At 39.7% G+C, this 27,411-nt stretch overlaps 1 protein-coding gene across 15 annotated transcripts; it reads right to left on the reverse strand.

Moving 5' to 3' along the window:
• Positions 1-318: 318 nt before the first annotated feature.
• Positions 319-26,472, reverse strand: LOC120455272 (disintegrin and metalloproteinase domain-containing protein 11). 15 transcript variants are annotated; one of them, XM_039641281.2, is made up of 25 exons: positions 26,209-26,472; positions 25,559-25,676; positions 19,671-20,449; positions 18,829-18,879; positions 18,618-18,766; positions 18,468-18,524; positions 18,327-18,400; positions 18,188-18,260; positions 17,918-18,064; positions 17,485-17,784; positions 17,241-17,410; positions 17,001-17,170; positions 16,723-16,886; positions 16,420-16,584; positions 16,201-16,345; positions 15,969-16,140; positions 15,777-15,896; positions 15,511-15,688; positions 15,182-15,332; positions 11,593-11,731; positions 7,487-7,645; positions 7,152-7,213; positions 4,487-5,276; positions 2,698-3,057; positions 319-2,143 (listed from the first exon to the last, which is right to left on the reverse strand). In XM_039641281.2, exons 3-25 carry the CDS (start codon positions 19,738-19,740, stop codon positions 1,516-1,518), a joined length of 4,494 nt encoding a protein of 1,497 aa, XP_039497215.1. In that variant the 5' UTR covers positions 19,741-20,449; positions 25,559-25,676; positions 26,209-26,472; the 3' UTR covers positions 319-1,515. The 15 variants fall into 15 exon arrangements, with proteins under 15 accessions (XP_039497215.1, XP_039497213.1, XP_039497214.1 ...); XM_039641279.2 differs by having other exon boundaries at positions 25,559-25,679; XM_039641280.2 differs by having other exon boundaries at positions 25,559-25,692.
• Positions 26,473-27,411: the final 939 nt, after the last annotated feature.

Here is a 27,411-nt window from a genome sequence, read left to right on the forward strand (position 1 = left end):
CGCTGCCAACTTATTAGCCAGTTCTGAAAGAAGGAAAACCCTGGGCACCCAAATTAAGACGAAAGGTTGTTGTAAAGCTGGAAAATAATTTTAATTCGTACGTTTCATTCTAAATGGCTTAATTTACGGTACAATACGATATATTACTGATGTTTCAAAACCGATAAATTAACATTAGCATTGTCCTTAACATTATGTTGATCATATTCATACTTTAACCATACAGATATTAATATTTCCGATTTAATTTTTCTCCGCTCTCACGTTTTCATGTTTTCATGTTTTCTTGAATTATTTTAATTATTCATTATGTATATAGCTTTTTTGTTATTCCTTCCACTTGGTTTTTTTTCGTTTTTTGTTTTTTGTCTTCTTTGGTTTTTTTTTGTTTTTTGTTTTTAAGATTATTGAACGAGAACTGGCAATATAGCCCAAAATTTTCTATCAGTCGGTGTAAGATTGCCCCAATAAGGGGGTTTTTTTTAAAGCCCGGGCTGGGCCCAGTGCACAATTGTATTTTTCCTGCCGCTTATCCGTGACCATCGAAATGTTCAAGTTCTCTACACGTCCAGCAAAGGATCGTATAATTTACTAACTAGCATAAATATTAATTTTCATATTTACAGCTGCGTTTTGTGTTTATTTATTTTTGTGTTTTGTTATTTGTTTATTTTCTTTTTTTGTAGTTTTCTCTTTTCTCTTTTCTGTTTACGGTTTTTGTTTTATGGTTTTTTTTTTTGAAAGATTTTCCTACTCGAACGTTGGCATTGCTTGGTCCGAGGTATGCAAAAAATATGTAAATATTTCCCAATTTTTAATTATTTATTTCGCTAATGCTGTTGCTGTGGTTTTCGGTTTGGGTGTTGGGTTTTGTTTTTTTTTTGCTTTTTGCTTTTGCTTTCGGTTGTGTCTCATCATTATACGTATACAATTATACGACTATGAATATAAATTGGGATGCACTCACTTAATAATTGTCATTAATCTATGAATAAAGTATGGCTATTTATTTACCACTCACACATAAGAATACACATTTTTTGTTGCTTGTTAAGTTTGGTTTTTCCATATTCATTTTCCATTTTTCATTTTCCATTTTCCATTATTCATTTACCATTTTCCATTTCAATTTGTGTGCTAATTTTTATGTCCTTTGCCTAACTCCGCTCCATTTTACGTTAACTAGTTTGGTTTGGTTTTTGTCTGCTGTCTGCCTGTCGTCTTCACATTTACATTTATTTACTTAACTACTTAGGGCTAAATTCATTTATTTATGTGCTTATACACGAGCAACGTATTGGTAACTATGCTAAAGTAATCATAAAGGTCGATACAAATTTCATTTATTTAGAGAGAAAGCTAGCTGCGCGCTGGCTCCGGGCACATGTGAGTGGAGTGGAGTGGGCGTGGCTGATTGTTGATCTATGCGCGATTTCTGATGCGGTATGGATCACATAGATCACATGGATCACATGGACCATGGGAATGATCTTCTCTACCATGTAGATAACAATATCAATGCTTATATTCCGGGTAGCAGCCATTCTCGATGATTTGTTCGGACTGACTGTTGTTGCTGCTGCTGGTATCGCCTGATTGCTGCTGATGATGATGCTGATGCGGATGCTGATGCGGATGCTGTTGATAAATTGGCAGCTGAAGGAGCTGCAATTGCTGCTGCTGACTTAGTGCCGCCGTGTCTGCCGCCGCTGCTGCTGCTGCCGCCGATTGCAAACCGCGACGAATGGGCGGCTGGATAACACTTCCACTGCTTTCCGTTTCCGTTGAGGGCGGGGATGGATAGTAGTCCCTCTGACTTACACTTATACCATTTGGGACGATTGGCAAAGCCATTATAGAACTGTTGGCCACCGATGTCGCCGCTGCCACTCCCGATCCCGATCCCGATACCGCTGCCGCTGCGGAGGACTGATGATGATCGCCGTGATGCTGATGTGGATGCTGCTGATGCGGATGCTGCTGCTGCTGCTGCTGCGCTATAGCCCCCGAAATGGGTCCGACGTCGATGTATGGTTGGGAATCCGACATTGTACCGGATGGCGGCTGGTCCAATACCACGACGGATACCACATCCTCACTCGCCCACCGGGCTAACTGTTGTTGAGCTTGAATAAAGTCATCACTAGAAAATAATAATCGTAGCAGGAACAACGGCACATGGTAAGAAAACAAACGGGGACCATCGAGGAAGCGGAAGCGGAAGCGGAACTGGGATTGGTATTGGAATTGGGATCGGACTAGATGGATGGATGGATAACAGAGGGTTAACTGTGTGGGCTCTAAGTAACAACCATCTTTCTTTCACATGCTACGGCATAGTTGTCAATCAATCTAGTCAATTTCAATTGGGCATCTAATCACATCAATGTGGTATTATCCATAAACTAGAAGGTACAGGCCAATTGGGTTTGGGGTAACTGTGGGCGTGGGCATAAATCAAATGCTACAAACTGTTGAGCTGCTCATAAACGATGCATCAGCAGCAGATCAGCTTAGTTCCTTACAGTAGCTTAAATCATATCAATTAGGGATCGCTGAGCTGCTGCATCGTTTACAAACGGCTCTCTACGTGGCTAGGGTAATGGATAGTAGTGGGTGATGCCCTGGCAATGGTGATGGTGATGGTAATGGTAATGGTAATGGAACCAAGAGACAGAAATAGTGGCTGGGACCTACCTCTCGCTATCTGGTGTCTCGTGGCAGTCGAGTCGAGCGTCGACCACCTGGCGCTCGTGGTGGTCAGCGGTCTCGTAGATGCCCTCGTCCTCCTGCTGCAAATGGGTGTGCGATGAGTGATGGGACGAGTGTGGACCGTGCGTGGCATGTCCATGGGCATGGGAGTGGTGCGTATGGTGTCCGAATGCGTGGGGTGAGTGCGACTGGTGCGGCGCATGGCGTCCAGATGATGCCGGCTGTCGGTAGCGTCCGCCGCCGAATGTGAATCGGGACTCCTCATCGGAACGGGGACGACAGCTTCTGCTGTAAGACGCATGAATTGTAGCGGTTTTCTGAGATTGTGGTATTTGCTGATTGGAGCTATAGGCGATAAGGATAAGAAGAGGCAAGCAGATAATCAAATTATTTAGTGGCATGGGAGTTCATGGATTTGGTTAATCGGACTTGGGACATGGAACTTGGAACATGGAACTTGGGTTATTTTATTTTTTGATGTTTTCTTTTCTTTTTTTTTTTTCTTTTTTGTTAGCTCTCTTTTGGGGATTCCATTGGATTTATGAGAGAAACGACAGGCAAACGAGATTTGGATTTGGACTGAGCCTGAAACCGAGACCAAAACAGAGACCGATAGCCATGAGGAACTTAAGAGCAATATGTCAACGCATTTGTTATAATGCAAGTTGTTCTTTTTGTTGTTGTTGTTATCGTTGTTGTTGTTGTAGTTATTGTTGTTGTCATTGTAGTTGTTGTTGTTGTTGTTGTTTTTAAAAGATGTGCAAGTGATTACGTAATAGTAAATAGGAATAGTAAACGATGTGAAGTCAAGACCCTTAAGAAATAAGACCACAATCAAGATCAAGATGGTAGTAAGTTACATATGTAGTATGTACGTAAGTAAGTGAGTTAGTTAGAGGGGCAACCAACCTTTATCACACAAGGTATTCCAGCCTGAAGCCTGCAAGAAATGCGAATATAAATTGGCATTGGCTTGAATTACATTTTAATATACTGCAGTACAAACAAGCAGTGGCTTTCATGCCTTAATGGTAGGTAGGTCGGTAGTTTTCGTTTTTTTTTTTTTTTTTTTTTTAATTAACATCATGAGTTAGTTGTTTGTTGTATATGCTTTTTTTTTTTGATGAGTATGAGGCTTTAGTCTTCGTTAGTTGTTTTGTATGAACATGTGAGATACTCTCAAGCCATCGAATATATAGATATGTATATATTGGGTTATTAATCACTTGCTCTACGATTTAGTTTTAGTAGTAGTAGTGGTGGGTAAAATTGAAAATTTCGGTATCACATTGATTGACTATTGGAAAATTAAAACGCGTTGACTATTAAGAATACGGTTGGTTAATGGGAAGCAACTGTTCACTGCCTACGTTCAATACCATGTTACAAAGCGCAATACAGATAGTAGGTGTTTAAAAACTTCTAAGAAATCATGAATTATATATTCATAGTCACAGCAGTTAGTCATTTAAATGTTGAAGTGTGTTTCAAGCGAATGTGCGATTTCTCGATTATTTCGATTAGTTCGATTGGTTCGATTATTCGATCGATTGTTTTAATGTGGACAAGACAAGGCAATACAAGACAGGACGTGACAGGACGTGACAGAACGAGACAGAACGAGACTGAACGAGACAGAACGAGACAGAACGAGACAGAACAGAACAGAAGAGAACAGGACAGGACAGGCTTTTCGGGTGTCTGACTGACTCGGTGCCAATACTTAAAGAGGTTTACGGTGATTAAGTTCTGAAGCAGAAGAAATAACACTAACCCTTGAGATGACTCACTACAAGCTGCGGAACTTTCTAATCTATAGTGTCGATCGGCCTCTGTTTCCGACATTCGTATATCCTCGGATCCGCTGGGACTCATGTGACGGGACGAGTGGTGCTCTAGCTGCCTGATCAGATCCTCCAGATTGCGTATACGCAGCGGTCCCGTCGACGGTGCATCATCGTCATCCAGCTGCTGCGGCTGCAGCGCCACCGTCGACGGCTGATGCAGCTGATGCTGCGATCGATGGTGATGGAGCATGGTGCCGCCATGGCCAGGCATGCCACCCGACATGGACGTGGATCCGCCGCCGCCGGCTCCCACGCTTGAGCCCAGTCCCATGCCGCCGAGTCCGCCGCCGCTGCCATCGAGGATGATCGCATGGACGGCGGCATTGTCGCAGATGTTCTCCCGCGAACTGGACTTGGAGCCAATGTTACGCTTGTACTGCTCCGCCGAGTAGCCCAGCTGCGAGTTGTTGCAATCCTGCAGCGTCTTGCGCAGCATCTCCTCGCTCAGGCTGCCGCTGCCGACGGGCGTGTTTCCGGTTCCGGTTCCCCGGTGCGTGGCCGCATTTCGCAGCGCCTCCAAGATGTCCTCATGATAACCATTGAGGGATTTCAATGTGCGCTCCACCTCGGAGGCAGCCGCACCGCCGCTCGTCGACGCCAGGGTGCCGTCTTGGGTTATAAGCTCGAGGTTATCGGACTGATTGTCATCGCCCCATTTGTCTTTTAGCTGCTCACCGTGCACCAGACCGTAGCCGTGCTTCTTTAATATACCCTTCTCTGTGGCAGCCAATAATATAATGCATTAGGTTTGACGTTAGTATTTAGTTCCAATGTGCATGTAAAGGGAATATAGTACAAATTTTTCAGGTAGAGAATAGGCGCGTGACTGCAAAACAGCGATTATATTGAGGGTTGTCTTATGTATGTACATACGTATACTTAATTTGCACAAGAAATATGTACCTACACATGTTGTATGTAGTTATTCACTTGAACTCTTGTTTGTTTGGCTAATTTGTTATGCAATTTCCATACAGCAATTGCTTTCTACTTGTGAATAGTCTTTGTCCCTTGCAAAAAGATTCCTGATTCTTGCTCAACTGTGTGTGTGTGTGTGTGTGTGTTGTTTTAAACCCTATTTAGTTTATATATTACTGATCATCATTATCATGCGAGTCGATGCAAAATTACAAAAAAGTATCTAATTTTCAGATAAATTCAAAAGGAGGTAAACCAAAAATACTGATCAAAAACTACAAGTTTTATCCAAACAGTGATATCAACATTTATAATCTTAGCTCTACCATACTTTGTAGCCTAACTTTCGGCGTTTATACGGACGGACAGACTGTTTTATACGGACGGACAGGCCGTTGATGCTGATCAAGAATATACATATTATATATACAGAAAAGAGTCGGAAAAGTTATAATGTATTTTAAACGTCTTTAGTAATATTTAAAAAGTTATTAGTTAACATCAACTTTTGATGGACTGCGTTCCGTTGATAGCAAAACAACAAAAAGTAAATAAATAAAATACCCTTCGAAGGATGTAAAAGTTAACTAATTGTATCTTTATTAACATAAACATCAAAACAGTTTATTAAAGTGCCAACAAAAAATATGTAGACAATGCTTTTCAGCCCTTTTTAGGTAATTTCAAAACGATATTTAACAAGATCGACTTGGATGCTGATTCTGATCCAATATATAAATACAATAGGGTCGGCAGGGTTTTTTAACCTCTTTAACAAGAATTGTATAGATTCATAGTTTATAGAATTAGCTTAGGACTGTCGAGGAAACCCACAAATAGTTTGTTAATTTATTCAGAAAAGCTCTGACAAAACCAAAGGTGAAAACTCAGGTCGCTTAAAAAGGGCATAAGAAGCTTGTTGGGGAAGTGTACGTATGTATAGATAAACAACATATATGTATGTTTGCTGAAAATAAACTTATGATTGCTATTGAGTAGAGTATTAATGTCAAACAGTAACTGCAATAATAGAAGCTCTGAAGAGTACAAGCAGTAAACGATAATCAAGAGTTATTCTATTCAAATTTAGCTCGTTAACATGGAAGGCATCTAAACTGTTAAGCGGGAAACATAGGAACACAAATTATTGCAAACCGTTCTTCCATTAATATACGATTACTTAGTTTTTAGGGGGAAATTCCCGTTCACTGTATTGCAAAAACTAATTGTATCCCTAATTTCTGTGGATATGTGTAAAAAATGATGCTTTGATACCTAATGTGTGCCCTAGATGATTGGAATGTGGGTTTTTAAAAAAGGCAAATTTTTGAGGCCATAGAACGAGAACCTCCCCTAAAATACAATTACAAATTCAAAATCAGGGATCTCACAGAAATCTCAAGAGAAATAGAAAACCTCTTAAAAATCCATTGGTGGTTCAGAAATCTACACAGGCTTAATATTGATTTACAAAAGTCAAAAATAGTTCGTTAGCTAGAAAATATAGCAAGCATTTGTAATAATAATATTATATTTTCGATTTCTGTGACACCGTTTTGGGACTTTTAGTCGAAATTCGAATCTACAAGGTTTCGGTGACACCCCTTAGCCACTTTGTTTGTGAATCTAATCTAAGCACAAGTTATTCAATAATTGTAAACATAATGTATTAACCTGCATGTGACTGGTCGTCCTCGCCACATGTCGTGTAGCGTCGTCCATGGATTCCCTTGTCCCTGTGAAGGATAACAATGAAATAGGGGCAAATCATAGTCTGTACTTGTAGTGGTGGTAAACGATGAATCAGCCAGCAGCTTCTACTTTTTCCATAGGGGTAGTAAACGAAGAATCAGCATGCATGCTTTGGTATATTTTGTCTCGCTGCTGATGCATCGTGTAACACCGCATCATCATAGATTCTAAGATATGATGGCTGTAAACGAGTACTCAGCAAGTGACTGCTGCATCGTTTACCACCAGAGTGTGCTAATTTCTTTGCGGATACACACCTGAAGCCAGTCTGATTGGCATAGACTAACTTGCTGGATCCGTCCAAGGAGACCTCTTCCACGGAGTGATGGTTGGGCGCCGTCGCCGCTCCGCCGTAGCTCTTGGCAATTGGTTTCTTCGAATAGGGCGGGTCGTACTTCAGTGTGGTGGTCTTTCGCCTATGTGGCCATCGGTTGTACCCATATTCACGGTGTTGTTGTTGTCGTTGTGGTTGTAGTTGTTTATTCATTTATATGCGTTATATATATTATAGATTTTGCATACACTCCAATGTATATAGTATGTGTAATAATTTAAAGCGTAAAGTTATGCGTGTTTTACAGATATATGAAGTCAGTTATCGCATTTATTTTATTAAATTATGCAGCAAAATTAATTTTACGTCAGAGTGTTTTGTAATTATGGGAACAGGATGGGTAAATCGTTGGTTTGTATATGTTTTTTGGTTTTGGTTTGGTTTGGTTTGGTTTGATTTTTGGTTTGGTTTTGGTTTTGGGTTTGGTTTTTGGTTTTTGGTTCAGTTTGGTTCGGTTAGTAAATAAATAAACAATGTTTATGGTTTATTTGAAGAGTACGAGGTAAAGACGTGCACACATACACACGCATGCACCCGATTTAGTTTATTGTGATTTTGATTTTAATTTTTTTTTGATTTAATTTATATTTGCATAAATTGTTGCGTGTGCATGCGTGTGTATTTAATGGCCCGTTGAAATATGTTTTGATTGCAGAGAGATTTTATTATGGATTTCGTTTTTGATTTGATAAATACCGATTTGAAAAGGTTCAATTTGGTTTTTGTTGATTTTGTTTTGTTGGATCATTATATTGATGTTGTTGTTGATTGTTGTTTGGAAACGAAATGTTGCAATGAGAGTCTTAATTAATCAAATGCTTACAGATTTTGAATAAACATTTTGGGTTGAATATAAAGATTCTTGTTGTGAATTGTATATATGTTTTGTAAAAATGAACACGCAGTTATACGCCTGGTCTTTCAAAATATATTTACACCCAAACATGCATATTTTTTAGAGGGTCATAGGATGAAAAAAACTACATAGCTTCGGCAAAACCGAAGATCAAATGCCTTTGCAGTCATTAACATTTTATGTCAGTTAATAAAAATATCAGTCTCTTAGACATTCGCATCAAATTCACAGACTCACAAGGACTTTTACTATAAATTTAGTATGCAGTTTGCATAAATTTCATTTTCAATGCAAAGGCACTTATATATGTAGAAAAACTTGAAAGCCATTCAAAACTATACATAAAGTAAAATGCACGCCAAGTTGATATAATAAGGCATATAAGCTTTGGAGTTTCTATCACGTTTCTTTTGCAAATAATACAAAAATTATAGGTTGAATAAGTACAATTGTACGAAGAAATTGATGAAAATATCGAAAGGAAAGTAAGGACAGCAAATTAGTAGATGTTTCGCATGCGGAATCAGGTTTATATGGTTAAAGAAACTAAGAAACTAGTCGCGAAAATTCAATGAATAGGCAATAGGCGCATGCAACTACGCGCAGTGCGGCTCAAACTGGAAGTGAAGGTCCAAGGAAGGAAATAATTTTGATTCGAAATGTAAATAAATGTAATTGAAATTCAAATGTATTTGATTTGTTCTCATGTACTGAAAAGTCACCGGCGTTCTTCGCACGGCAAGTTCTCAAAACATATATGATTGTTATATGTTACATTCTCAGCGGATGTGTTTCATTTTGTTTTGCATGCACGAGAAGTTTGAATGTTTTTGAATTCGAAATGTTTAACCGGGAATGATCGGTAGCGATTACTGATTACTGGTTACTGATTACTATGTCGTTATTTTGTACTTTGATTGGTGTTTCCAATTTCAATGCATGGCGACAGTATTAGTAAGATATGGGTGTATTCGGTTTCCATATCGGTTGTGGGCTAGGCCACAGTATCTGTATCTGTATCTGTTGTATCCGTTGTATCTGTACTAGAATTGGTATTTGTACCTGTTCGTGTTTCAGTGTTATCGTGTTCGTATCTGTAAATGTATCTGTAAATGTATCTGCATCTGTGTCTGTATCTGTATCTGTATCTGTGCGTGTTGTTTTTGATCCCAATGTTGATACCATATTACACAAACAAAACATAAATGCTTTATGTGTGTACATTGTATTCGTATTCGCTTTCATAAAGATTCGCTCTTCGGAACACAGGAGGCTTACTCTGCAGAAAGCACCACCATAGCTCAAAGTCAGTTTCATCTATGTTGGGCCCTAAGCGCAAAGAGAAGTCAAGATATCGATCGTCTTCGATCGCAAGCCATATATGCAGCTTGTTTATATTATATATATATATGTACGTTCCCATATACATAGCTGGATGGTATATGGGCATAGGTCGTGGATGTATATTGTATTAATTATATATCTACTCTTGGCTTTGGGCTGCAAGTTAGCGGGGGGCTATACGAATACATATTCACATACTCAATAGTTTTGGGTTCGGGTCTACGAGAGTTACTATGAAGAGAGTTACTATCTAAATCGACAGGGCACAATCCACGAATGGTGGATATGCCCCTACTTAACGGGTTCGGATACGGATTCGGTTACGGATTCGATTACGGATTCTGTTACGGATTCGATTACGGATTCTGTTACGGATTCGATTACGGATTCTGATTCTGATTCGGGTTCGGTATCGGTTTCGTACTGCAGGTATGTTTTAATGGTGGTGGCAGAAACAACAGCATTATTTTTCTTGTTGATTATACATATATGGATATAGTTTGGCATGATTATAGTGCTGGACAGACTAAACTGAACAAAAGTAGTAATGAAAAACGTCAACGAGATCACCGCCGTACTGACGACAACGATAACATACACAAATGGCAATCCTTTGTATAGCCGCTTTCAAATTGTGTGCTATTGACTCAAAAACTATAAGAATTTAAAGCCAGAATCGGTGACTAACTAAAAGGTATAATTAATGAAATATGTTAGATAAAAATATGAAACCAATATCGTAACTACTTAATTTGTTAATGTATCTAATCCTTATTCAGTCTTTTCCATATTTCGTTGAACAAAAATATGAACTCAAAAGTAGGAGTCACCTATTTATGGTAACCAATCTTCGTACTTTTTTTTAGTAAGTATTTTTTAGGTTTCTTTTAAACTTATTAGTGCCAACATAATCCTAATTGTCCTTATGACATATTACATTATATGTATGTACATCTTTAAGTTTTTTTAAGTAGTTAGTGGGAGTAAAATTCCTGAGAGAACCTGATAAAATCCAAGGAATTTAGATTTATTTTTATCAAATCGGACACTCTTCAAAAACAAAAATAATAGTCGTTTTAAATAAACACCAAAAGTAGCATTAAATCGTTAATATATTAGGCCGATTTGTATCACTATAATCCTCAAAAAATATGTTACTATTGTAATCGCCTTAGAACCACATAATTGTTTTGTTATTCAAAAATGTATTCTTTGAAATTACTTTCGAGAAAGGAGAGTTCTTGATCTAGACTTTTGATCTAGAGCCTGCCACAAGGAATATTTCTAAAATTTGGAAAAATGTTTGTATGAGTGTTAGAATCAAAGATATAGCAAGATCAGGATGTATACAGATGTGCAAGTGTGAGGTAGGCAGTTGTGTACGCAGATTTTTGAGCAAGAGTAAATAATTCGACTTTTTGTATCTTGGAAACAAAACACGGACCAATTTACTGAAATACAATCAATAAAATATTCAAGTAAATCCAGCGTACGCTACTGATAATAGAATTCAGATATTACACGGTGGAAGAAAGTACGTTTTGGGGTTATTATTTTTTTTTTTGTTTTTTTTTTTTTTTGGATATGAAGCTTAACAAAAATGAACAATGACAATGGTTTAAATGCAACGACACAGACAAATTTATCAAAATGCGAAACAAAATAAACAAATTTACTAAAGTTTTTTCATATTTGCATTTGCAAGTGTTTTTTTTTTGAAGTTTAAAAAAATATATTTTTATGTTACTTTTTTTTTGCTTGTTCTTTTTGTGGTTGTAATTTGTATTTGTATTTAAAGCTGGCTTTTTCATTACTTCTTTTCAACTAACCTTAGACACAGGGAGAAGTTTCTATGTACTACAACTGACCTGTAGCACAATGCCATCAAGGTGAATGTTATAAAAACGAACCCTACAACTGACATTAGAACACCGACTAGGAACACTGTATTTGAGCCGTGGTAGTTCTCTATACGAGGAATTTTCAGCCAAGTTTTTCGTTATGTGCCCCATTGTATTTCATTTGTGCAGTTTGTGTGCAGTTTCGTTCGAGTGTTTCGTATTTTCGTATTTTCGTATAATGGAGTAATACATTTCAATTCATTTCATTTCATTTGATGTGATTTCATTTCATATTATTGTATGATACCATTTTTAGTTGGGTTGCGTTGCGATAGCGCCAGGTGATTATCGAATTGATCGAGGAAGATATCGTTATCGTAGTTATCGTAGTTATTCATTTCATTATTGCAGTTGGGTTGTGAGTCAGCCGAAAAAACAAGGAAATACAAAGTTTTGTTGCATTTGAGGGGAAAATAGGATATAATAGGCATCTCACTTATTCTTTTGCGAATTTTGATTTGCTTCTTTCTTTTTTGTCGTACCGATTTCTTAGTTCAATTCATTTTCACTTAACTATTATGAAAGACATAAAACATAGAACTTATAACAACGATAACATGCATACGTTGTAGTATGTGTTCTCATTGAGAAATATTCTTTTGGATTGCCAAAGTTATTGAAATGGCCAAAAAACGGATAAAAACGATTCTCACAATTGCTTAAAAGTAAGTTTAATGTTTTGCTTTTTGTTCGCTTTTCTATGACAATGGTAATCGATTTGTGCTAATTACCACTAATAACGAGCATTTCACATATTATTCATAAATGTTTCTTTCGTTGATGAGGTAACGAGTTTAAGGTATAAGATATTCGAAGGGGGGGAGAATAGTTTCAAGCAGTGGAAAGCAGTAAACTACTTAATCATACGTTAGTTTTTGATAGAGGCTTCCCAGAAAAGTTTAATTGCTTCCCATTAAAGTTATTGTTAAATATTTAACGAACTTTCATTTCTATAAAAGTATCAATTGAAATATAAACTCAATTTTGGTTTTAATAGAAGCAGGTAACGTTGAAAAGCAAGCAGTGCTTGATTTTTATACCCTCAAAGCTTTGGAAACTACTTTGCGTCTGCACCTAATTTTATAGATTTTGTTTCTCTTTGATTTTAAAATTCGCTTTTAATTTATTGTTTAATTACTTTCGAAAGTTTCGTGCAGTAAAAAGATAGGTTTATAGAAAATCCGAAAACGTAGCATGTAAAAAAGTTGAATTTCACACATACAGGGGATTTATATAGATATACCTGACTTATTCTTTTTAGAATTTTGGCTCACCGTTTTTGGCATTTTAACGTCCTTAAATATTAAAGTTTATTAATTTTCCCATTCTGGCATCGTGTGCGTAAGTCGATAAATGATGGCTGATTAATGTGTTCTGGTGAGTGTGCCTACGAGAGGTGTGAGTAGAAATCAGAATCTAAAAAATACGACCTGGCAAATTATCTTGTTAAATTGGCAAATGACTTTTTTTTTTTGTATTTTTTCAAGTAAATTCATAAAGAATAATTTTTGTTTTCAATTTATTTCGAATGGTTTGCTGTGTTTTTCATTTTATGTTGACGGATATGTTCTTATATGCATATGGTCATAAATAATTCGGAAACCATAACGGAATTAAGAACTCAAATTATACGAACAAAAATATTGATATTAGACATTTTTTAGATTACGACGACAAATTACAAGCACGAACAATTTCGAAACTTATAAAAGCACTACGAATATTTTACACACAGCGATTAAATCCAAAGGGCAGTCAAAAAGTAAAATGTTTGATGTTGGCATGTGAGTGTGTGTAGTAACTCCAAGTTAAAATATAGGATAGGATGTGGCAAAGATTTATGTACAGCACTTCATGAGCACGAAAAGAAGGAGTACCCTTATCGGAACTTCAAAAACAGTGGCCTGTTCCGTCAGTGTTGAAAAAGCTCTTAAGCAATGTACATTTTAAAGGGCCACGTCATTGAAGTCTTAGTGACAGTGAAAGTATTGGAATGGGTCAAAAGTTGACATTAACTACATCTGCGAAAATGTTAAAAGAAACAGGCCATACCACTAAACTTCTTCAACTTTGAAATATACATTTTCCCGAAAAGGATTAGGAACTAATTATCCAGTTAGGAAAACATATTTCTGAAAGTTTCCAATTTCAGTTCAGAGATATTACAGACTTTACAAATGGTAAGCTTGAGGTTAAAGATCGAAAAAAAAGTGTTGGCATGTAAGATGTGTGTGTGTGTGTGTGTGTAATCTGATGTGTGGTGATTGTAGTGTTGCTAAATTCATAAGAGGAAGAGCTTGACGTGCTCGGTACTCTACCTGTAGCAAACGGCCAGTGTTGCAAAACTAATGAAGACACATTTGACGATAACTGTTAAAATGATGACCATGGTTAATGTGCTGATCCTATTTTGGTCAGAGGTGCCTGCAAATGGTGGTTGCGTTTTATTTTCAATCAAAGTATATAAATATATATGCGCCTTGGTTCGTATTGCCGCTTGAAATAACATTATAACATTTTGCGAAAATAAAAACTATGAAACAAATGATTATTTCCGTTCGCATACAGCATTTGAAAGTCCTGAAAGTAGGATTTTTAGAGATACGCGCTACTCATGTAGAGATATTGGTACAATAAGATTGCATTCAAATGTGGAAGATCTAGACAAAATATACCGTGATTGAGTAGAAGGTATCTCATACTTATTAAGGAAACTTCACGACTTTTTGGATAAAAACTAGAAGATGTTTAAGTATTTATATAGATTAATATAGATATCCTTTGCTTGAAGTTTTTGTACGACTGCGAGAGTATAAAAACAAAGCTCTTTTCAAAGTTACCTAGCGTTGAAATGATGTTTACGATACGAAAACAAGAACTATTTAGTACTTGAGGTCAAAAATGCATCGAAAAGACGGAGAAAACCATAAAAGGATAAGTAATATAAGTAACAAATTGAAATAATTCCCAAACTTCAGTGTGATTTAATGGAGCGTTTGAAATAAATTATTCGAAAGTGTCCTAACCTACAGTTGCTTTTTTAAAATTATTTTAGGCTAGTTTGAAATGGCTTTACCTGTACAAACGAGAAATCACCGACCTGACTACCATTGTCATACAAGTAACAAAACCGAATTGCACCCAATTATTCAATTGTGAGTGGCCAACGTCATTAAACCAGGCGATACTGACCTTGTTCAACAACACAAAGTTGGATTGTATGATAGAAATATAGATAGAGCCCTGCTTGAATCGATTAAATCACAATTGGATAGTGTCGAATACTTAGGCAATTCATAGTTTAGACTTCACTGCAGCCGTTTCAAGCAGAGCTCCAGTAGTGAGGATCTTAGGATAGAATAGTTTCGATTCGATTAGACCAGCTGCATTCGATAGATTCAATATGGATTTCAAACGAATTCGTATTGCTCATTTGTTCAGAAGTCTCTTCCAGCTGGCGCAAGGTGAGATACAAGCATCTGAGGCAGCTGAACTCGACACCATAGTCACTTCTTACCATATGGGGTTTCTTTCTTCTCCATCTTGATGGTGTTCTCCGGCGTGGGCAGTGCTTCGGTTGGCAGTGCTGTGGTGAGCAGCACGACGGAGCTGCAGTCGTTGCCGCCCCATCCCATGTCGCAGAAACAGCGGTTCGTATTGGTGCAGACCTGCAAAGCGCAGATAAGAAGCAAAGTGTGTATCATATCACATCAAATCACATCACATCACACATATCACATCATATCACATCACACAGTTATCCTTCTTATCCTTCATATGCATATGAGGAGTACATGCTTGCGGTGGAGCAGATAGAGTAGATAGGAGTAGAGTTTGTGGACTTACGCCGTGTTCGGAGCACTCTAGACCCTGCGAATTGGCTGGGCACTTGGTCTGGTCCACGTGGGGGAAGAGACTGACGCACGTCTGGTTGAGGCAAATGAGATTATCACCGCACGGAGTACCGTCCTTGACCAGGCCGTGCTCCGGATAGCTATTGGAACCCACCTGCCCGCTGGTCGCCCTGTGAATACTCAAACGATTGTGAGACTATCTCGGATGCGGACATCACCTGCTCTCCTCCAGCCAGCTGATGGACACTTGCTACGCACTTGCACTCGAACTCCTGACCCTTGATCGAAATGATGGTTCTCGAGTACAGCTGATCGATGCCATCGTTCACTGGCTGCCGTTCCCCATCCTTGCACTGCAGGGTTCCGCACTGGACGTTCCTGTGGTTGAGATTGGGAATGGTTTTTGATCACTAGCTATCACTAGACTGGCTAGAATACTAGAATACTTACTCTGGTTCGCACTTAATGTAGTGTTCGTTGGCATCGCGACCGCAATGCCCGTTGATGGAGCCCTTGGAATTGAACTGCTCGTAGCACTGACGATCCGCAGCAGAGCCGCCATAGCCCCAAATGGCCTCGCACTGCAGACTCAGCGTGGGGCAGTAGCCTTGGAAGCAGTAACCTGGGGGATAGATCCACATATAGCACCAATCTATATACTATATCTTTATAGCTGTCTAACCTGAGATGCCAGTCTTGCTGAGGCCGCACGGAGAGCCGTTCTTCTTGAAGACATCCGACGGACATTGGCCAATCTCGCCATCGCAGTACTCGGGCAGATCGCACTCGTTGTTGGAGTCACGGCAAATGTAATCCTTTGGCCGCAACTGGAATACATGTTAGCATACATGTTTAAAGAGGGAGCATACATATATCGGAAGTGAAGCAAGTGGCAACTTACGCGACACTGGTCACAGCAGGCACCACTGGCACACTGGGCCTCGGACTTCAACTTGCACGTTATGCCATCACAGCACGGATCCAGAGCACACTCCTCGAAGGTTCCACAGTCGCACTCCTCGTCCTCCTCGACCACCTTGTTGCCGCAGTTGCGACGTAACTCAATCTAAAGCGGCGGCAAAATGATTGATAGAAACAAAGGGAATTGAGTGCACGAAAGTTTCAACGGAACATATGTATTTCCCTCAACGCGTGTATAATTCCCAAACGGTTCTAGCTGAAGCATTTTCCGCTGAGTGCTCACCTCATTTGGCTTGTTGAGCAAACACAGTCCGTGGCCAGTCCGCAATGCGTCAATGTAATCTTTTTTACTGCACTCGGAAAATTTGTATGGCTGGACATTCTCCTGGCCCACAATCGACTGGGCCATGATGCAACCGTGCCAGTCACGGCAAAAGCACTCCTCGCCTACGGCAAAAGTGGTAAAAATGCCAAAAAGGGGGGGAAAAAGATGAAGGAGAGGGGAGAAAATGAGATTCTGTTTGGTGTGGAAGACTGGGGCATTGATGAGATAATTCTTACGTCCGTCGTCGTGTCCCATGCCGATGTTATGGCCAATCATGTGGGCCATTGTGCCGGCCAAAAGGTGCGGCTCATACACATTCACATCCACGCTGATGCCCACAGCACGGGGCGTGCAAACAGTTTCGGGCACAGCCATGCCAGCCTCGCCGCCCGCAAATGTTTCGCCGCTTTAAAATATATATATACATATATAGTAGTGGTAATAGTATGTATCTGCAAGTTGAATTGCAATCTTACGTGAGCAGCTGCGTGGTGTCTCGCTCGATTTGGAAGAGATTGCGGGAGGTGTAGTCGTTGAAGTTGGATATCGCCTTGCTGATATCCTTGCTGCCATCGATGACCGCCTGGTTTTTGCCCCACGTCTCGATGTAGACAACCGAGACGCGTGTGTTCAGCGTGCGAAAGTACTGCAAATATGCAAATAAATTGAAGTTTAATTGTTAACTAAGCTAACGTGGCTATTAATAGCGGGATTACCAACCAGATCGGCTATGTTGGCCACCTGAATGGCATCGTGAATGACCTCCGCCCGAGTGCTGCCATTGCGCTTATCGAACATCGCCTTGTCAACGATGATGGCCGTCTCAATGTACTTGGTCGCCTCCCGCACATCCCGCTTGTTGCGACCCACGCCCGCCTGGAGGATCTCCTCCACAACGCCGGCAACTCCGGCGGACAAGTGCTTTGTGCGCCGCGACAGACGCCACGAGTCCAGATTGCCCGAGTTGGCGCACCCTTTGTTCGCCTTTGTGCGCGCCTCAAAGATGACATGTGGATGTTTCTGGGGGGCGAAATTTGGGCATTGAGAAATTGGAAAATTCAAAAATTGGAAAATTGGAAAATTCGAAAATTGGGAAGCTGGGGAAATTGGGAAATTGCATTTCAGCAAAGTTTGAGCACTTGACTCTACTTACGGACAGATCGCCACCGTAGAACGGATGAATGACGAAGGTCTCGTTGCCGATGTGGATGACGCCACTGACGCCGTTGCACGTGTGGAATGCTGCACTGGCTCCGGGATAATCCTTCACGGTGCCGTGGTAGTAGCAGTGCTCGATATCCTGCAACAAGTCGATCCAATAGTTTAGTTCAAATGTAGTTGTAATAGGTAGTGAATTTCCTTACTAAGATATTCTCAAATTAAAGTGTAATAACGCGTTTGAAATGCTAAAACCTTAACTCACATGTCGATTGCCATCCACCAGATAACCGCCCACGTGGTAGTGTTTCTGCTGTATGTTTGGCGAAAGAAGTTGTCTGAAAGGAACACATATCACATCATATATTCCATATAAATTTAATTAACTCTATGTATCAGCTTACGAATTGAGCTCCAAGTCCAAGCGGAATTTGTGGTTAAATGCTTTAATCAGCAGCGATGTGCGATGGAAGTGTTTCTGCAAATAGAACCGAACATGGAACATTAGTTTCAAAGTTAACACAAGTTTATAATCCCCGTAGTACCTTTGTTCTTCCCCTGTTAAATCCGCTGTCGTCATGAGGTCGAGGTCTTTGTCCCGGCTGGAAATACGCAAAAGTAAGGTGTATAGTTCACTTGAAAGAGAACTTCACTCGACTAGTGACGAAGCGCACCGCGAGTGTGAGTGCTCTTACCTTTGGGAGACTGACTTCGCGCGTGGATATGCCCATCTTCTCGTGATGGCGCAGCTGCACTGGATATATAATTTGGTAGTAGTGACCACCAATGCGACGGACAAGCTCTTGGTTTTGCCTGTACTCCTTAAGTAAACGTTCCACTTCTCCTGAAATGTGGCACAAAGTTAAATGGGACTCACAGCAGCTCGTCACTAGAGTTTTCACTTACCAACAGGACTTTCTTCGTTCCAAAATGAATCATCTAGTGTGTAATCTGCTTCTGCAAAAGGGTAATTTCCGTTTATTTAATGAAAACTATTTACTATAATTAACTATTTACTATAAACAACTATTAACTATTCAAAAAAACAAGATATATTACAGATACCTCCTTCAATTTGTGTGACAAAAAGACAGGAAATTCAATCATGTGATTTTTTGCCCCCTCTTATTTTTCCAATCAGCTTGGTGACGACGTGCAGCACTTAAAAGTTTATTAATGAGATAATTGCCTTAACCCATTAGTGTTTTCATTGTTAATAATAGTTAATAATGGTAATGGTAATGGATCGGTAGGGTTTCAGAATCCAAACGCTTTGCCGAATTTCGTATGCGACGGTAAAGCGTAGGAATTCTAAAACTCTACAGCGCCCACAATTTTTAACTGCCACAGATTTGATAAATAGTTGTGCTCGTGTTCACAGCACATTTGTTTTAATTAATTAAATAAAAATATTCTGCATAAAATGAAGTTGTTGTATGTATGTGTGTTATGTCAGTTATGCAACAATTACCCCTTGTTGATGGTGAAGCAAAAGCAATTTGTAACATGTCATGTTCAACTTTATGCAAATTGTTTTGCTGAGAATAATTTCGTTTGAAATGAATGAAATAATGTTGCAATGATTTAATTAATCTCCTTAAAACATTGTTTTATCGCTGTGGCAGCGACCAAAGCGTTTGCATGATTTAAATACTTATGTGGTTGATGGGTAAAATCTATTTGACTTTGTATAATTGCATAATATAATTATATAGTATAACTTTTATTAATGAAAATAATTTACTTACCCCCGGCAGATGTGACGAAAACGCACAGCTGAGCAATGATGAGGATTAAATTGGCGATGTTTATCCACATGACGGCGGCTGCGATATTGTGATTAAAAGTGAAGTTGTCCAATCCAGCCCCACTTCTAAGTCTTAGTTTTCTCTCCTAATTCCTCGCGGTAATAATTTATAGAAAACTGCCCTCTTCATATGGTACTTAAAACTATCTGTTTGCATTAGTTAACTTCGCTCCAGTAGTATCATTAGCTCAGTAGCTCAGTATCTCACTATCTGAGTATCTCAGTATCTCAGTATCAGTAACAATATCAGTAGCTGTTTCTGTATCTGTATCTTTAGCTGTATCTTTAGCTGTATCTGTATCCTGTATCCTGTATTCTGTGTCCTGTGCTTTATTGAATTGATTTGCAGTTCTAAAACATATCGAGAATGGGAATTAGCTCCACCGCTTTAACCACACATTCTCCACTTCAATTTCAGCTCTATCATCGTTTTCATTTGGATCGCTCCTGGGATCTGGATTCTGCTGGGTGTCTCTGTGGCAGTGGTTTTGCGTTCGTGACTGGGACTGTGGCTAGGCTTTCGATGGCATCCGGTTTCAGCTGGGATTCGGATGCATTCATCACTCGGAAAATCAACGACGGCAATGATGTTAAATTCAATGCTAGTATTCACTCTAATATTCACAACGTTTCCCCAAACGCCTTATGAATTGCAATCGTAGCAGGATTAAAATGCATCAAAATCCGATCCAAGTTATGAGCAAGCGATATCCTTTGGTGCTGTAAATAGAAATGGGTATTTTAAACGCGGCGATCGAAGGAATGGGATTTGGAAACAGAAAACTTTCTCAAATAAGTGTAATAAATATCTCTATTTAGTTGGAAGGTGGGGTATACCAAAGGTATAAAATAGTTATTTGCTTTTAAGGCTAGAAATTGTTATTTGCTTTTAAAGCTAGAAGTTATGGAAGTGTTTCTAGCAATACGCTCTTGATGTTTTAATTCCACAATTGCACATTTCTGAATTAATGAATCATTAATGTATATTTTTTGTTTGCTTCACTCATTTGTTCGATCTGGTTATATGTATCTATGGATTTTGCATCTAGATACCTGCGTTCTGAGGTATCAAAGAGTTTTGATTTGCAAAAGAGACGATTGCAAAATGAGATGATTTAAAGATAGAGCTCAAGTTAAATGTGCATTAGGGGATTGCCCAAGCGAAACTAATGAGAAGCCACGTTGGCACTAAGGTGAATGTGAATGTGGGTGTTGATGTGAGTGTGGTTGTATGTGGATGTTCAATGCGGAATGTTGAATGTTGGATGCTAAATGCTGAATACTGAATGCTGGGCACCGCACCGGACAGTGAAGAGCGCTCCGAGGCCACAGTGCACAATTTTAATTTGCACTAATTAGGCAAGGACAGACATTTAGCGGTGACAGAGAAATGGTAGAAAGCAGATTCAATTAGCTGAAAAATCCTATTAAATAATTAATATTCATTAGGTAAGAAAGACGATTGCGATTGCGATTGCAAATGCGAAAGCGAATGCATTTCCGAATGTCAGCGAGTAGTTGCAACAATCGAATTACGAGTCAGTTCGAATAAATCCGACAATTCAACTTTCTTTCTTTCTTTTCAATATTGCACAACTGTTTTCATATCGGTTTCACTCACTTCGGGTATGTGGAACGCCCTGAAACAATCACATAAAAAAAAGGATGGGTATTACACCTATATAAGGTTACCATATAAGGTTGCTTTAACCACACCGATGGATGTAAGCGAATATTTACTCGTCCGTCCAGAATTCAGCAATCGTATGCACGGAAAGATAATCAGAGACTAAAAAGCAGAGGCGAACATAATTTATAGGATCAAAGGGGAAAATTGGAAGCTGCGCTGCTGACGCCAGTTATTGCCTACACTTGGCGAAATTCGAAGCTATTATCGCTCGCTCGCGACTACACATAATTTATGATTGTTACTGCACTAAGCACAAAGCTTGAAAAGAATTTTCTCCCAGTGTGCGCAGCTAATTTGTTTAAGTGTTCGTTCGTGCAAATTAAATGTTTGCTCTTACTGCAATTACTGTGATTTTTGCTTTTGCCCCGGCGAGCAATCAGTTTCAAATTACTTGTTTCAAACACAAGCTTATGCAATCCAGTGCATATTAAAATATAACAATATAATATAATAATATAAACAGTAATTTATCAGCAGGTTTTCTCTTATGAGAAAACTATTTATCTTCAATTAATTCGAAACATAGCAACAATGATTTCCCACTGAAGCGTTTCACATAGAAAATTGTAGGCTTGAAGTTAATTAAGTACGAGTATTTAGTTTCTACGGCTAAAGCAACAGGTACGGCAAATTTCCAAATGCTTAGCAATAATTTATTGAATTTTCCTTTACATGAAATTTGGGTCATTTCAGCGAGGAGGCAGTGGGATAATTTATTGCCGCAAGAGGAGACGACACTGGCCCACATGGAAAGTGAAGGAGTAAAGGAGCAAATACAGGATAACAACAAGGATAATCACACATGTATTAAACAGAGAGAAACACGTGAGATGTAACTTATTTTCGAGATATATTCATGGGAATTAATGGCATTCAAAATGTTTGCCACAGCACTACACACAATTTGCGAGTCTCAAACGGGCGTGGTTATGCTACCCAAAATCCAATTATTTACTTTTGAAAATGTAATAAAAAAGCAATTACGACCAATAGAAAACTCTATACCAACTAAGTTTATGTACAAACCATTGACATTGAGCGTGCAAATGATTTAAAAACCGTTGAAAAGTGCTCAACTAATATCGTATAAATAATATACGCAAGTGTACAGAGAAAGTTGTGTGTCCTTTTACAGGTACATATAATGTGGAATAATAATAATAATAAATATTTTAAAATGCATGGCACTTTTGAATGGGAAATACAGTGTGTCATACTTTTAAAACCTAAGTGGTTTAATAATTCGGATGATGTATAACAAATACATGATGTTTTATTTGATAGAAACACACCCCAAGCAAACTGGCATAAGGAACTTGGTGATGAGAATGCACATTTTAAACACATTGTGGCATACTTTTGGGCACCTTTATGAGTGCTTCTCCAGGCCAAGTGGCTGGTCGCATACATATGACATATGACAACATGCCACCCCTCAAGTCGCATAATTTAAAGGCCCAGGATGAGATGAGCACGATGAGCATGATGCGGTGATGAGGATGAGGATGAGCCGAGGTCGCTAACTGGTCTATCCTGGTAATTTAATCTCCGGATTGCGACACATTTTCCTCGCTGTCGAGGGCGTCCACCGACGCATCAAACTCAAACTCAGAACCAGAAGCAGAATCAGCTTCAGAATCAGAATCAAAATCAGAATCAGCTTCAGAATCAGCTTTAGATTCAGAACCAGAATTAGCTTCAGAATCATAATCAGAATCAGAATCAGCTTCAGAATCAGATTCAGCTTCAGCTTCAGAATCAGCTTTAGATTGAGATTCAAATTCAGATTCAAATTCAGACTGAGAAGCAGATTGAGAATCAGAAACAGAATGCGAAACCGAAAAAGAAACCGAAATAGAAATAGAAATAGAAACAGAAACCTTGGGCAGACACACCAGACAGCGGCAGCTGACAGGAAAATAAATAAATAAAGGGATGAAAATTAAGGACGCGAGAGTCGTGGTCGTCGGCTGGCTGGCTGTTGGGTGGCTGGTAGGTGGCTTTTAGGTGGCTTTTAGGTGGCTTTTAGGTGGCTTTTAGGTGGCTGGTAGGTGGCTCTCCAAGAACTGAATGCGCAGCCTCCGACTAGACATTCTAGGCATTCCAAAGATGGTAGCTGCAACACACATGTGTGTGGATCCGAGGGCCAGCAAAATGAGTTATTCCCTTTTTGCCAATTTATGCGGGGCCGCACGCACTTTTGTCTGCCTACTAATGATTGCACTCATTGTGCAACTTGGCCAATTAAAACTTGCTCCATGCCAAATCGAATGGAGTACACAATAGTTTCTACTGTCTCTAAATTCATTCAACTCACTTGATGTTGATTCAAAACCTTTGGCTTACTTCATGTTATTCGGATTTTTGCTTTTTGCCAGTATCTGCGCACTAAATGGGCAGCATTTTGTAGTTTTACACTGGCGTAAAGATTTTTCTTATTTGCAAATGAAAATTTAATTGAATTTTCATGGAGCCGGCAACAAGTCAAGCCTTGATTGATTTCATCTACTCGTAGGTCATGGCTTTTAATCCAGTGCCATAAGTTGGGTTTAGCTTTCCACCTGGATAATATTGCAAAAATCATGAATACCTTTTAGTAAAGTAAGCAAACTTGTGCTTGAACTAACAAACTAGCCAACGTTGAAGGTATTACCACTAATCTTCACTTTCCCCCCATAAATGCAGCCCTTTTTCTTTTTGTGTGTGTGTATATAGCTGCATTGTTATTTGACCTAATCTCTGCCCCTTTGTCCCATTGTTTTGCCGCCTTTTGATTGGGGCTTTGGCACAACCCATCTGGCTTCAATGTGCCCCCAAAATGGGAAACTCCGAGTTGCGATGGATGGGAAAGCGATCTAATGGCAGAGCTGTTTTCCTTTATGGATCAGCAAACATTTGGGCGTTGTCACTCGAATGGGGGAATTCCGACACCTTTTCTGTGATTGATAAACAAATTCGCAGCTGCTTGTTTACTTTCCAGCCAGCGTTGAATTCTCACGAGTTAACTAACCATTAAAAAGGACACCCCGACTCCTGAACTCCTCGACTCCCGGACTCCTGGACTACCAGACTCCCAGACTCACGGACTACCAAACTCACGGACGGAGTGAGTGACAGACGGAGGAGTTCCACTTTGGCAGCGAACTCAGAAATCCCCAGTTACGTGTTCCGTTTGGCTGGCGTGGGATTATGCGGTGGATTTAATTGTTTCAAAACAATGGCAATACAGACGGGCACGTTGCGATTCCTGGCCGTGCACAACACATCGGGTAGGTGGGTCAATGGCAACGCAGAGAACCACCCAGAGTCACACAAAACCACACAAAACACCCAAAGCCCACCCAGACCAGAGCCACAATAATTGTTGGACAAATGTGTCCTGGCGGAGGAGCGCCAGTAAGTCCGATTCAATGCAAACGACAATGCGACGCACAGAAAGCGATGATGTCCTGACACACTTCCAAATGCCAGAGTCCTTTTCCAAAAAAAATAAAAAAATGAAAAAAATGTAAACCAAATTCCTTTGCATGCCAATGGGGCGGCGAGGAAGGGAGATGGCAAGATGAAGAGATGGCAAGATGAAGAGATGGCAAGATGAAGAGATGGAGAGATGGCGAGATGAAGAGATGGCGAGATGGAGAGAGAGGATATCCAGATATGCATTGGAATACAAAGTGTGGGATAAAAGCATTTCTGTATCGCTATTATTCATTGGTCATGCGCAGTCAGCCGCGCCTCATTTCCGCTCGAGAGTCGGGAGTTGGACCATATTCGCAATAATAGTAAGTATGTTGGGCATGTGGTATGTGTTTTGGCCCGAGTATACATTTTCCCCCTCTCCCTCTCCCTCTCCCACCGTTCCCAATTTAATTATGACCATAAAGCTATCCAACTATCCAACTATCCAACTATCCAACTATCCAACTATACAGCTAGCCAGCTAACCAGCTAACCAGCTTAGTAGTTCCATCTGCCAGAGTTGGTAACTCCATGGCCATGGATACCGAAATACACTACTTTTTACCGCACACACGCATGTATTTAGATGGATATGTACCGATTTCTGATAGATATAATACCTTGGGTACGTAATTGCAGCAAAGTCGAACGGGGGGTGATGGGTGATGGGTGGTACTCACCTACGGAAATTCGGGGAAATGCGGAAAATTCGCCAGAATCCATTGGAACAGTAGTTGAGAGTAGGTGTGATTTAATTGTTATCCTTGCGCTTAAGTTTGCTTTTAAGTTTACATTGTACTGCTTTATGAACACACTCAGTTTTGTTATTTTGGCCAAACAGTAAAAAAAAGTATGCAAAAAATGTTCATAAAATATGTATTTTATGATCTTTCCTCCTTTCGCCTTCAGCACATAGTACATATACACGCATATATGTATGTATTTATATATATATATATACTTATATATATATCTATATATATATATATTTAATCTATTTATTCTATTTTTGTATTTCCCATATTTGATTTAAATGTGCTGATTTAGTAGCCGATTTTAGCGTAGCGTTGCGTTTCGTTACGTTGCGTTGCGTTTCGTTACTACATATATCAATCATTTGATTCTGAGTAATTATTTGTTGAGTTTTCACATTTTGCCCACCCGTTCGGCATTTCGTTTTTCCTCCTTTCTTTTACTGTTTCTCATTTATATATATACATATATATATATATACATATATATATGAGAATATATATATATACATATATATTAAGAGTTCACGGTGTGTTGGGATTTGAAAACGAATTTCTTTGTTAATATATATATATACTTTTGCCTGGGCTGGTAATTCAGAATTCAGTTGTTTCTTTTGGGCGCCGACTCGTGGATTATTCCTCAATAAACTATTGCTCCGCTGGCTGCGAACTATTCATTCGGCTTATTCCTGCATCTGCACTCTTTTCTGCTGTTTTCTTTTTCTTTCTTTTTATTTGTTTTTTTGCTTTTTTGTATTATTTTTTTATTGCTGCTTCTTCTATTAAAAACTATCGCCGTGTCTCGTGCCTCGCAAACCGCTTTCCGCAATTGCAAACAACGTTCTAAAGCTCTCGAACACGTCTGCAGGATTTTGGCCAGGCGAAAAACGATTGCCGCCGACCAGAGGCAACCCAAGCAGCCAGCCATTCAGCCAGCCAAGTTCGACGCAGTCGCAGTGCGCCGCAATCTCAACTGGGAGATTCCCAATCCCGGCCATCCCAACCCATCCCATGCCATGCCATGTCATGCCATATCATCTCAACCCACATCCAGCCAAGTGGCCAGTGCTCTCCATTCCATTCCATTCGCACCTCAGCATCTCGGCTCTCTCTCTCTTCGGCTGTGGGCCATGTCCTTTTGGTCCTCGGAAGTGCTGCTGTTCGGATGCAAGGATGTTCGAATATTCGGATATTCGGATGCGAGGATGTTGGGATGTTCGGGTTCCTTGGCTCTTCAGCAGTCGGAATTGAATGCTCTCGAGCGCGGCTCTCTCGCCGAAACTAGAAACACGAAATCCACTCCTTGGCCCCGACGGGTTCTACAATCCGGGTACGTCTGTTTATGCCCGTTATGTGGAGCAAAAGCAAAAGGGTATATTGTATTCGTGCAAAGGTGCGTAATTGTAAAAGGAAGTGTAGTATACACCTACGCCTACGTACATTTCCATCTAGCCGTGTCTGTCTCGCTGTCTCTCTGTCTGTCTGCCTGTCTGCCCGTCTATCTGGCCGGCGAGATCTTGGCCAGCTTAATGGACTGGGACTGGGACAGGGAACTGGGTCTGCAGTGCTCCATGCCAGTGGGCTTCACAGATTGGCCACGCCCCCCCGCCGGCTAACTCAACGGAGATATATCCTTACGCCCAGCGAGTTGTGACCTGATTTATATTAACTGGTTTTGAAATGAAGTTAGGGTAAATAAAAGCTTCAAAATGAACAAAGGCTACATTTATAATAGACAAAATGGCTTTCTAGCATGAAAGCTTGCAATATCGCCGGCA

This window comes from Drosophila santomea, chromosome X (assembly GCF_016746245.2).
Source record: "Drosophila santomea strain STO CAGO 1482 chromosome X, Prin_Dsan_1.1, whole genome shotgun sequence".
In the NCBI taxonomy this organism is placed as follows: Eukaryota; Metazoa; Arthropoda; class Insecta; order Diptera; family Drosophilidae; genus Drosophila; species Drosophila santomea.

Coding starts and splice junctions, on each gene's coding strand:
- LOC120455272 (XM_039641281.2), bottom strand. CDS start 19,740: ATGTGGATAAACATCGCCAATTTAATCCTCATCATTGCTCAGCTGTGC. Junction 18,767..18,828: donor GAACGAAGAAAGTCCTGTTG/GTAAGTGAAAAC, acceptor GCCACATTTCAG/GAGAAGTGGAACGTTTACTT. Junction 5,277..7,151: donor GGACGACCAGTCACATGCAG/GTTAATACATTA, acceptor TGGCTGCCACAG/AGAAGGGTATATTAAAGAAG.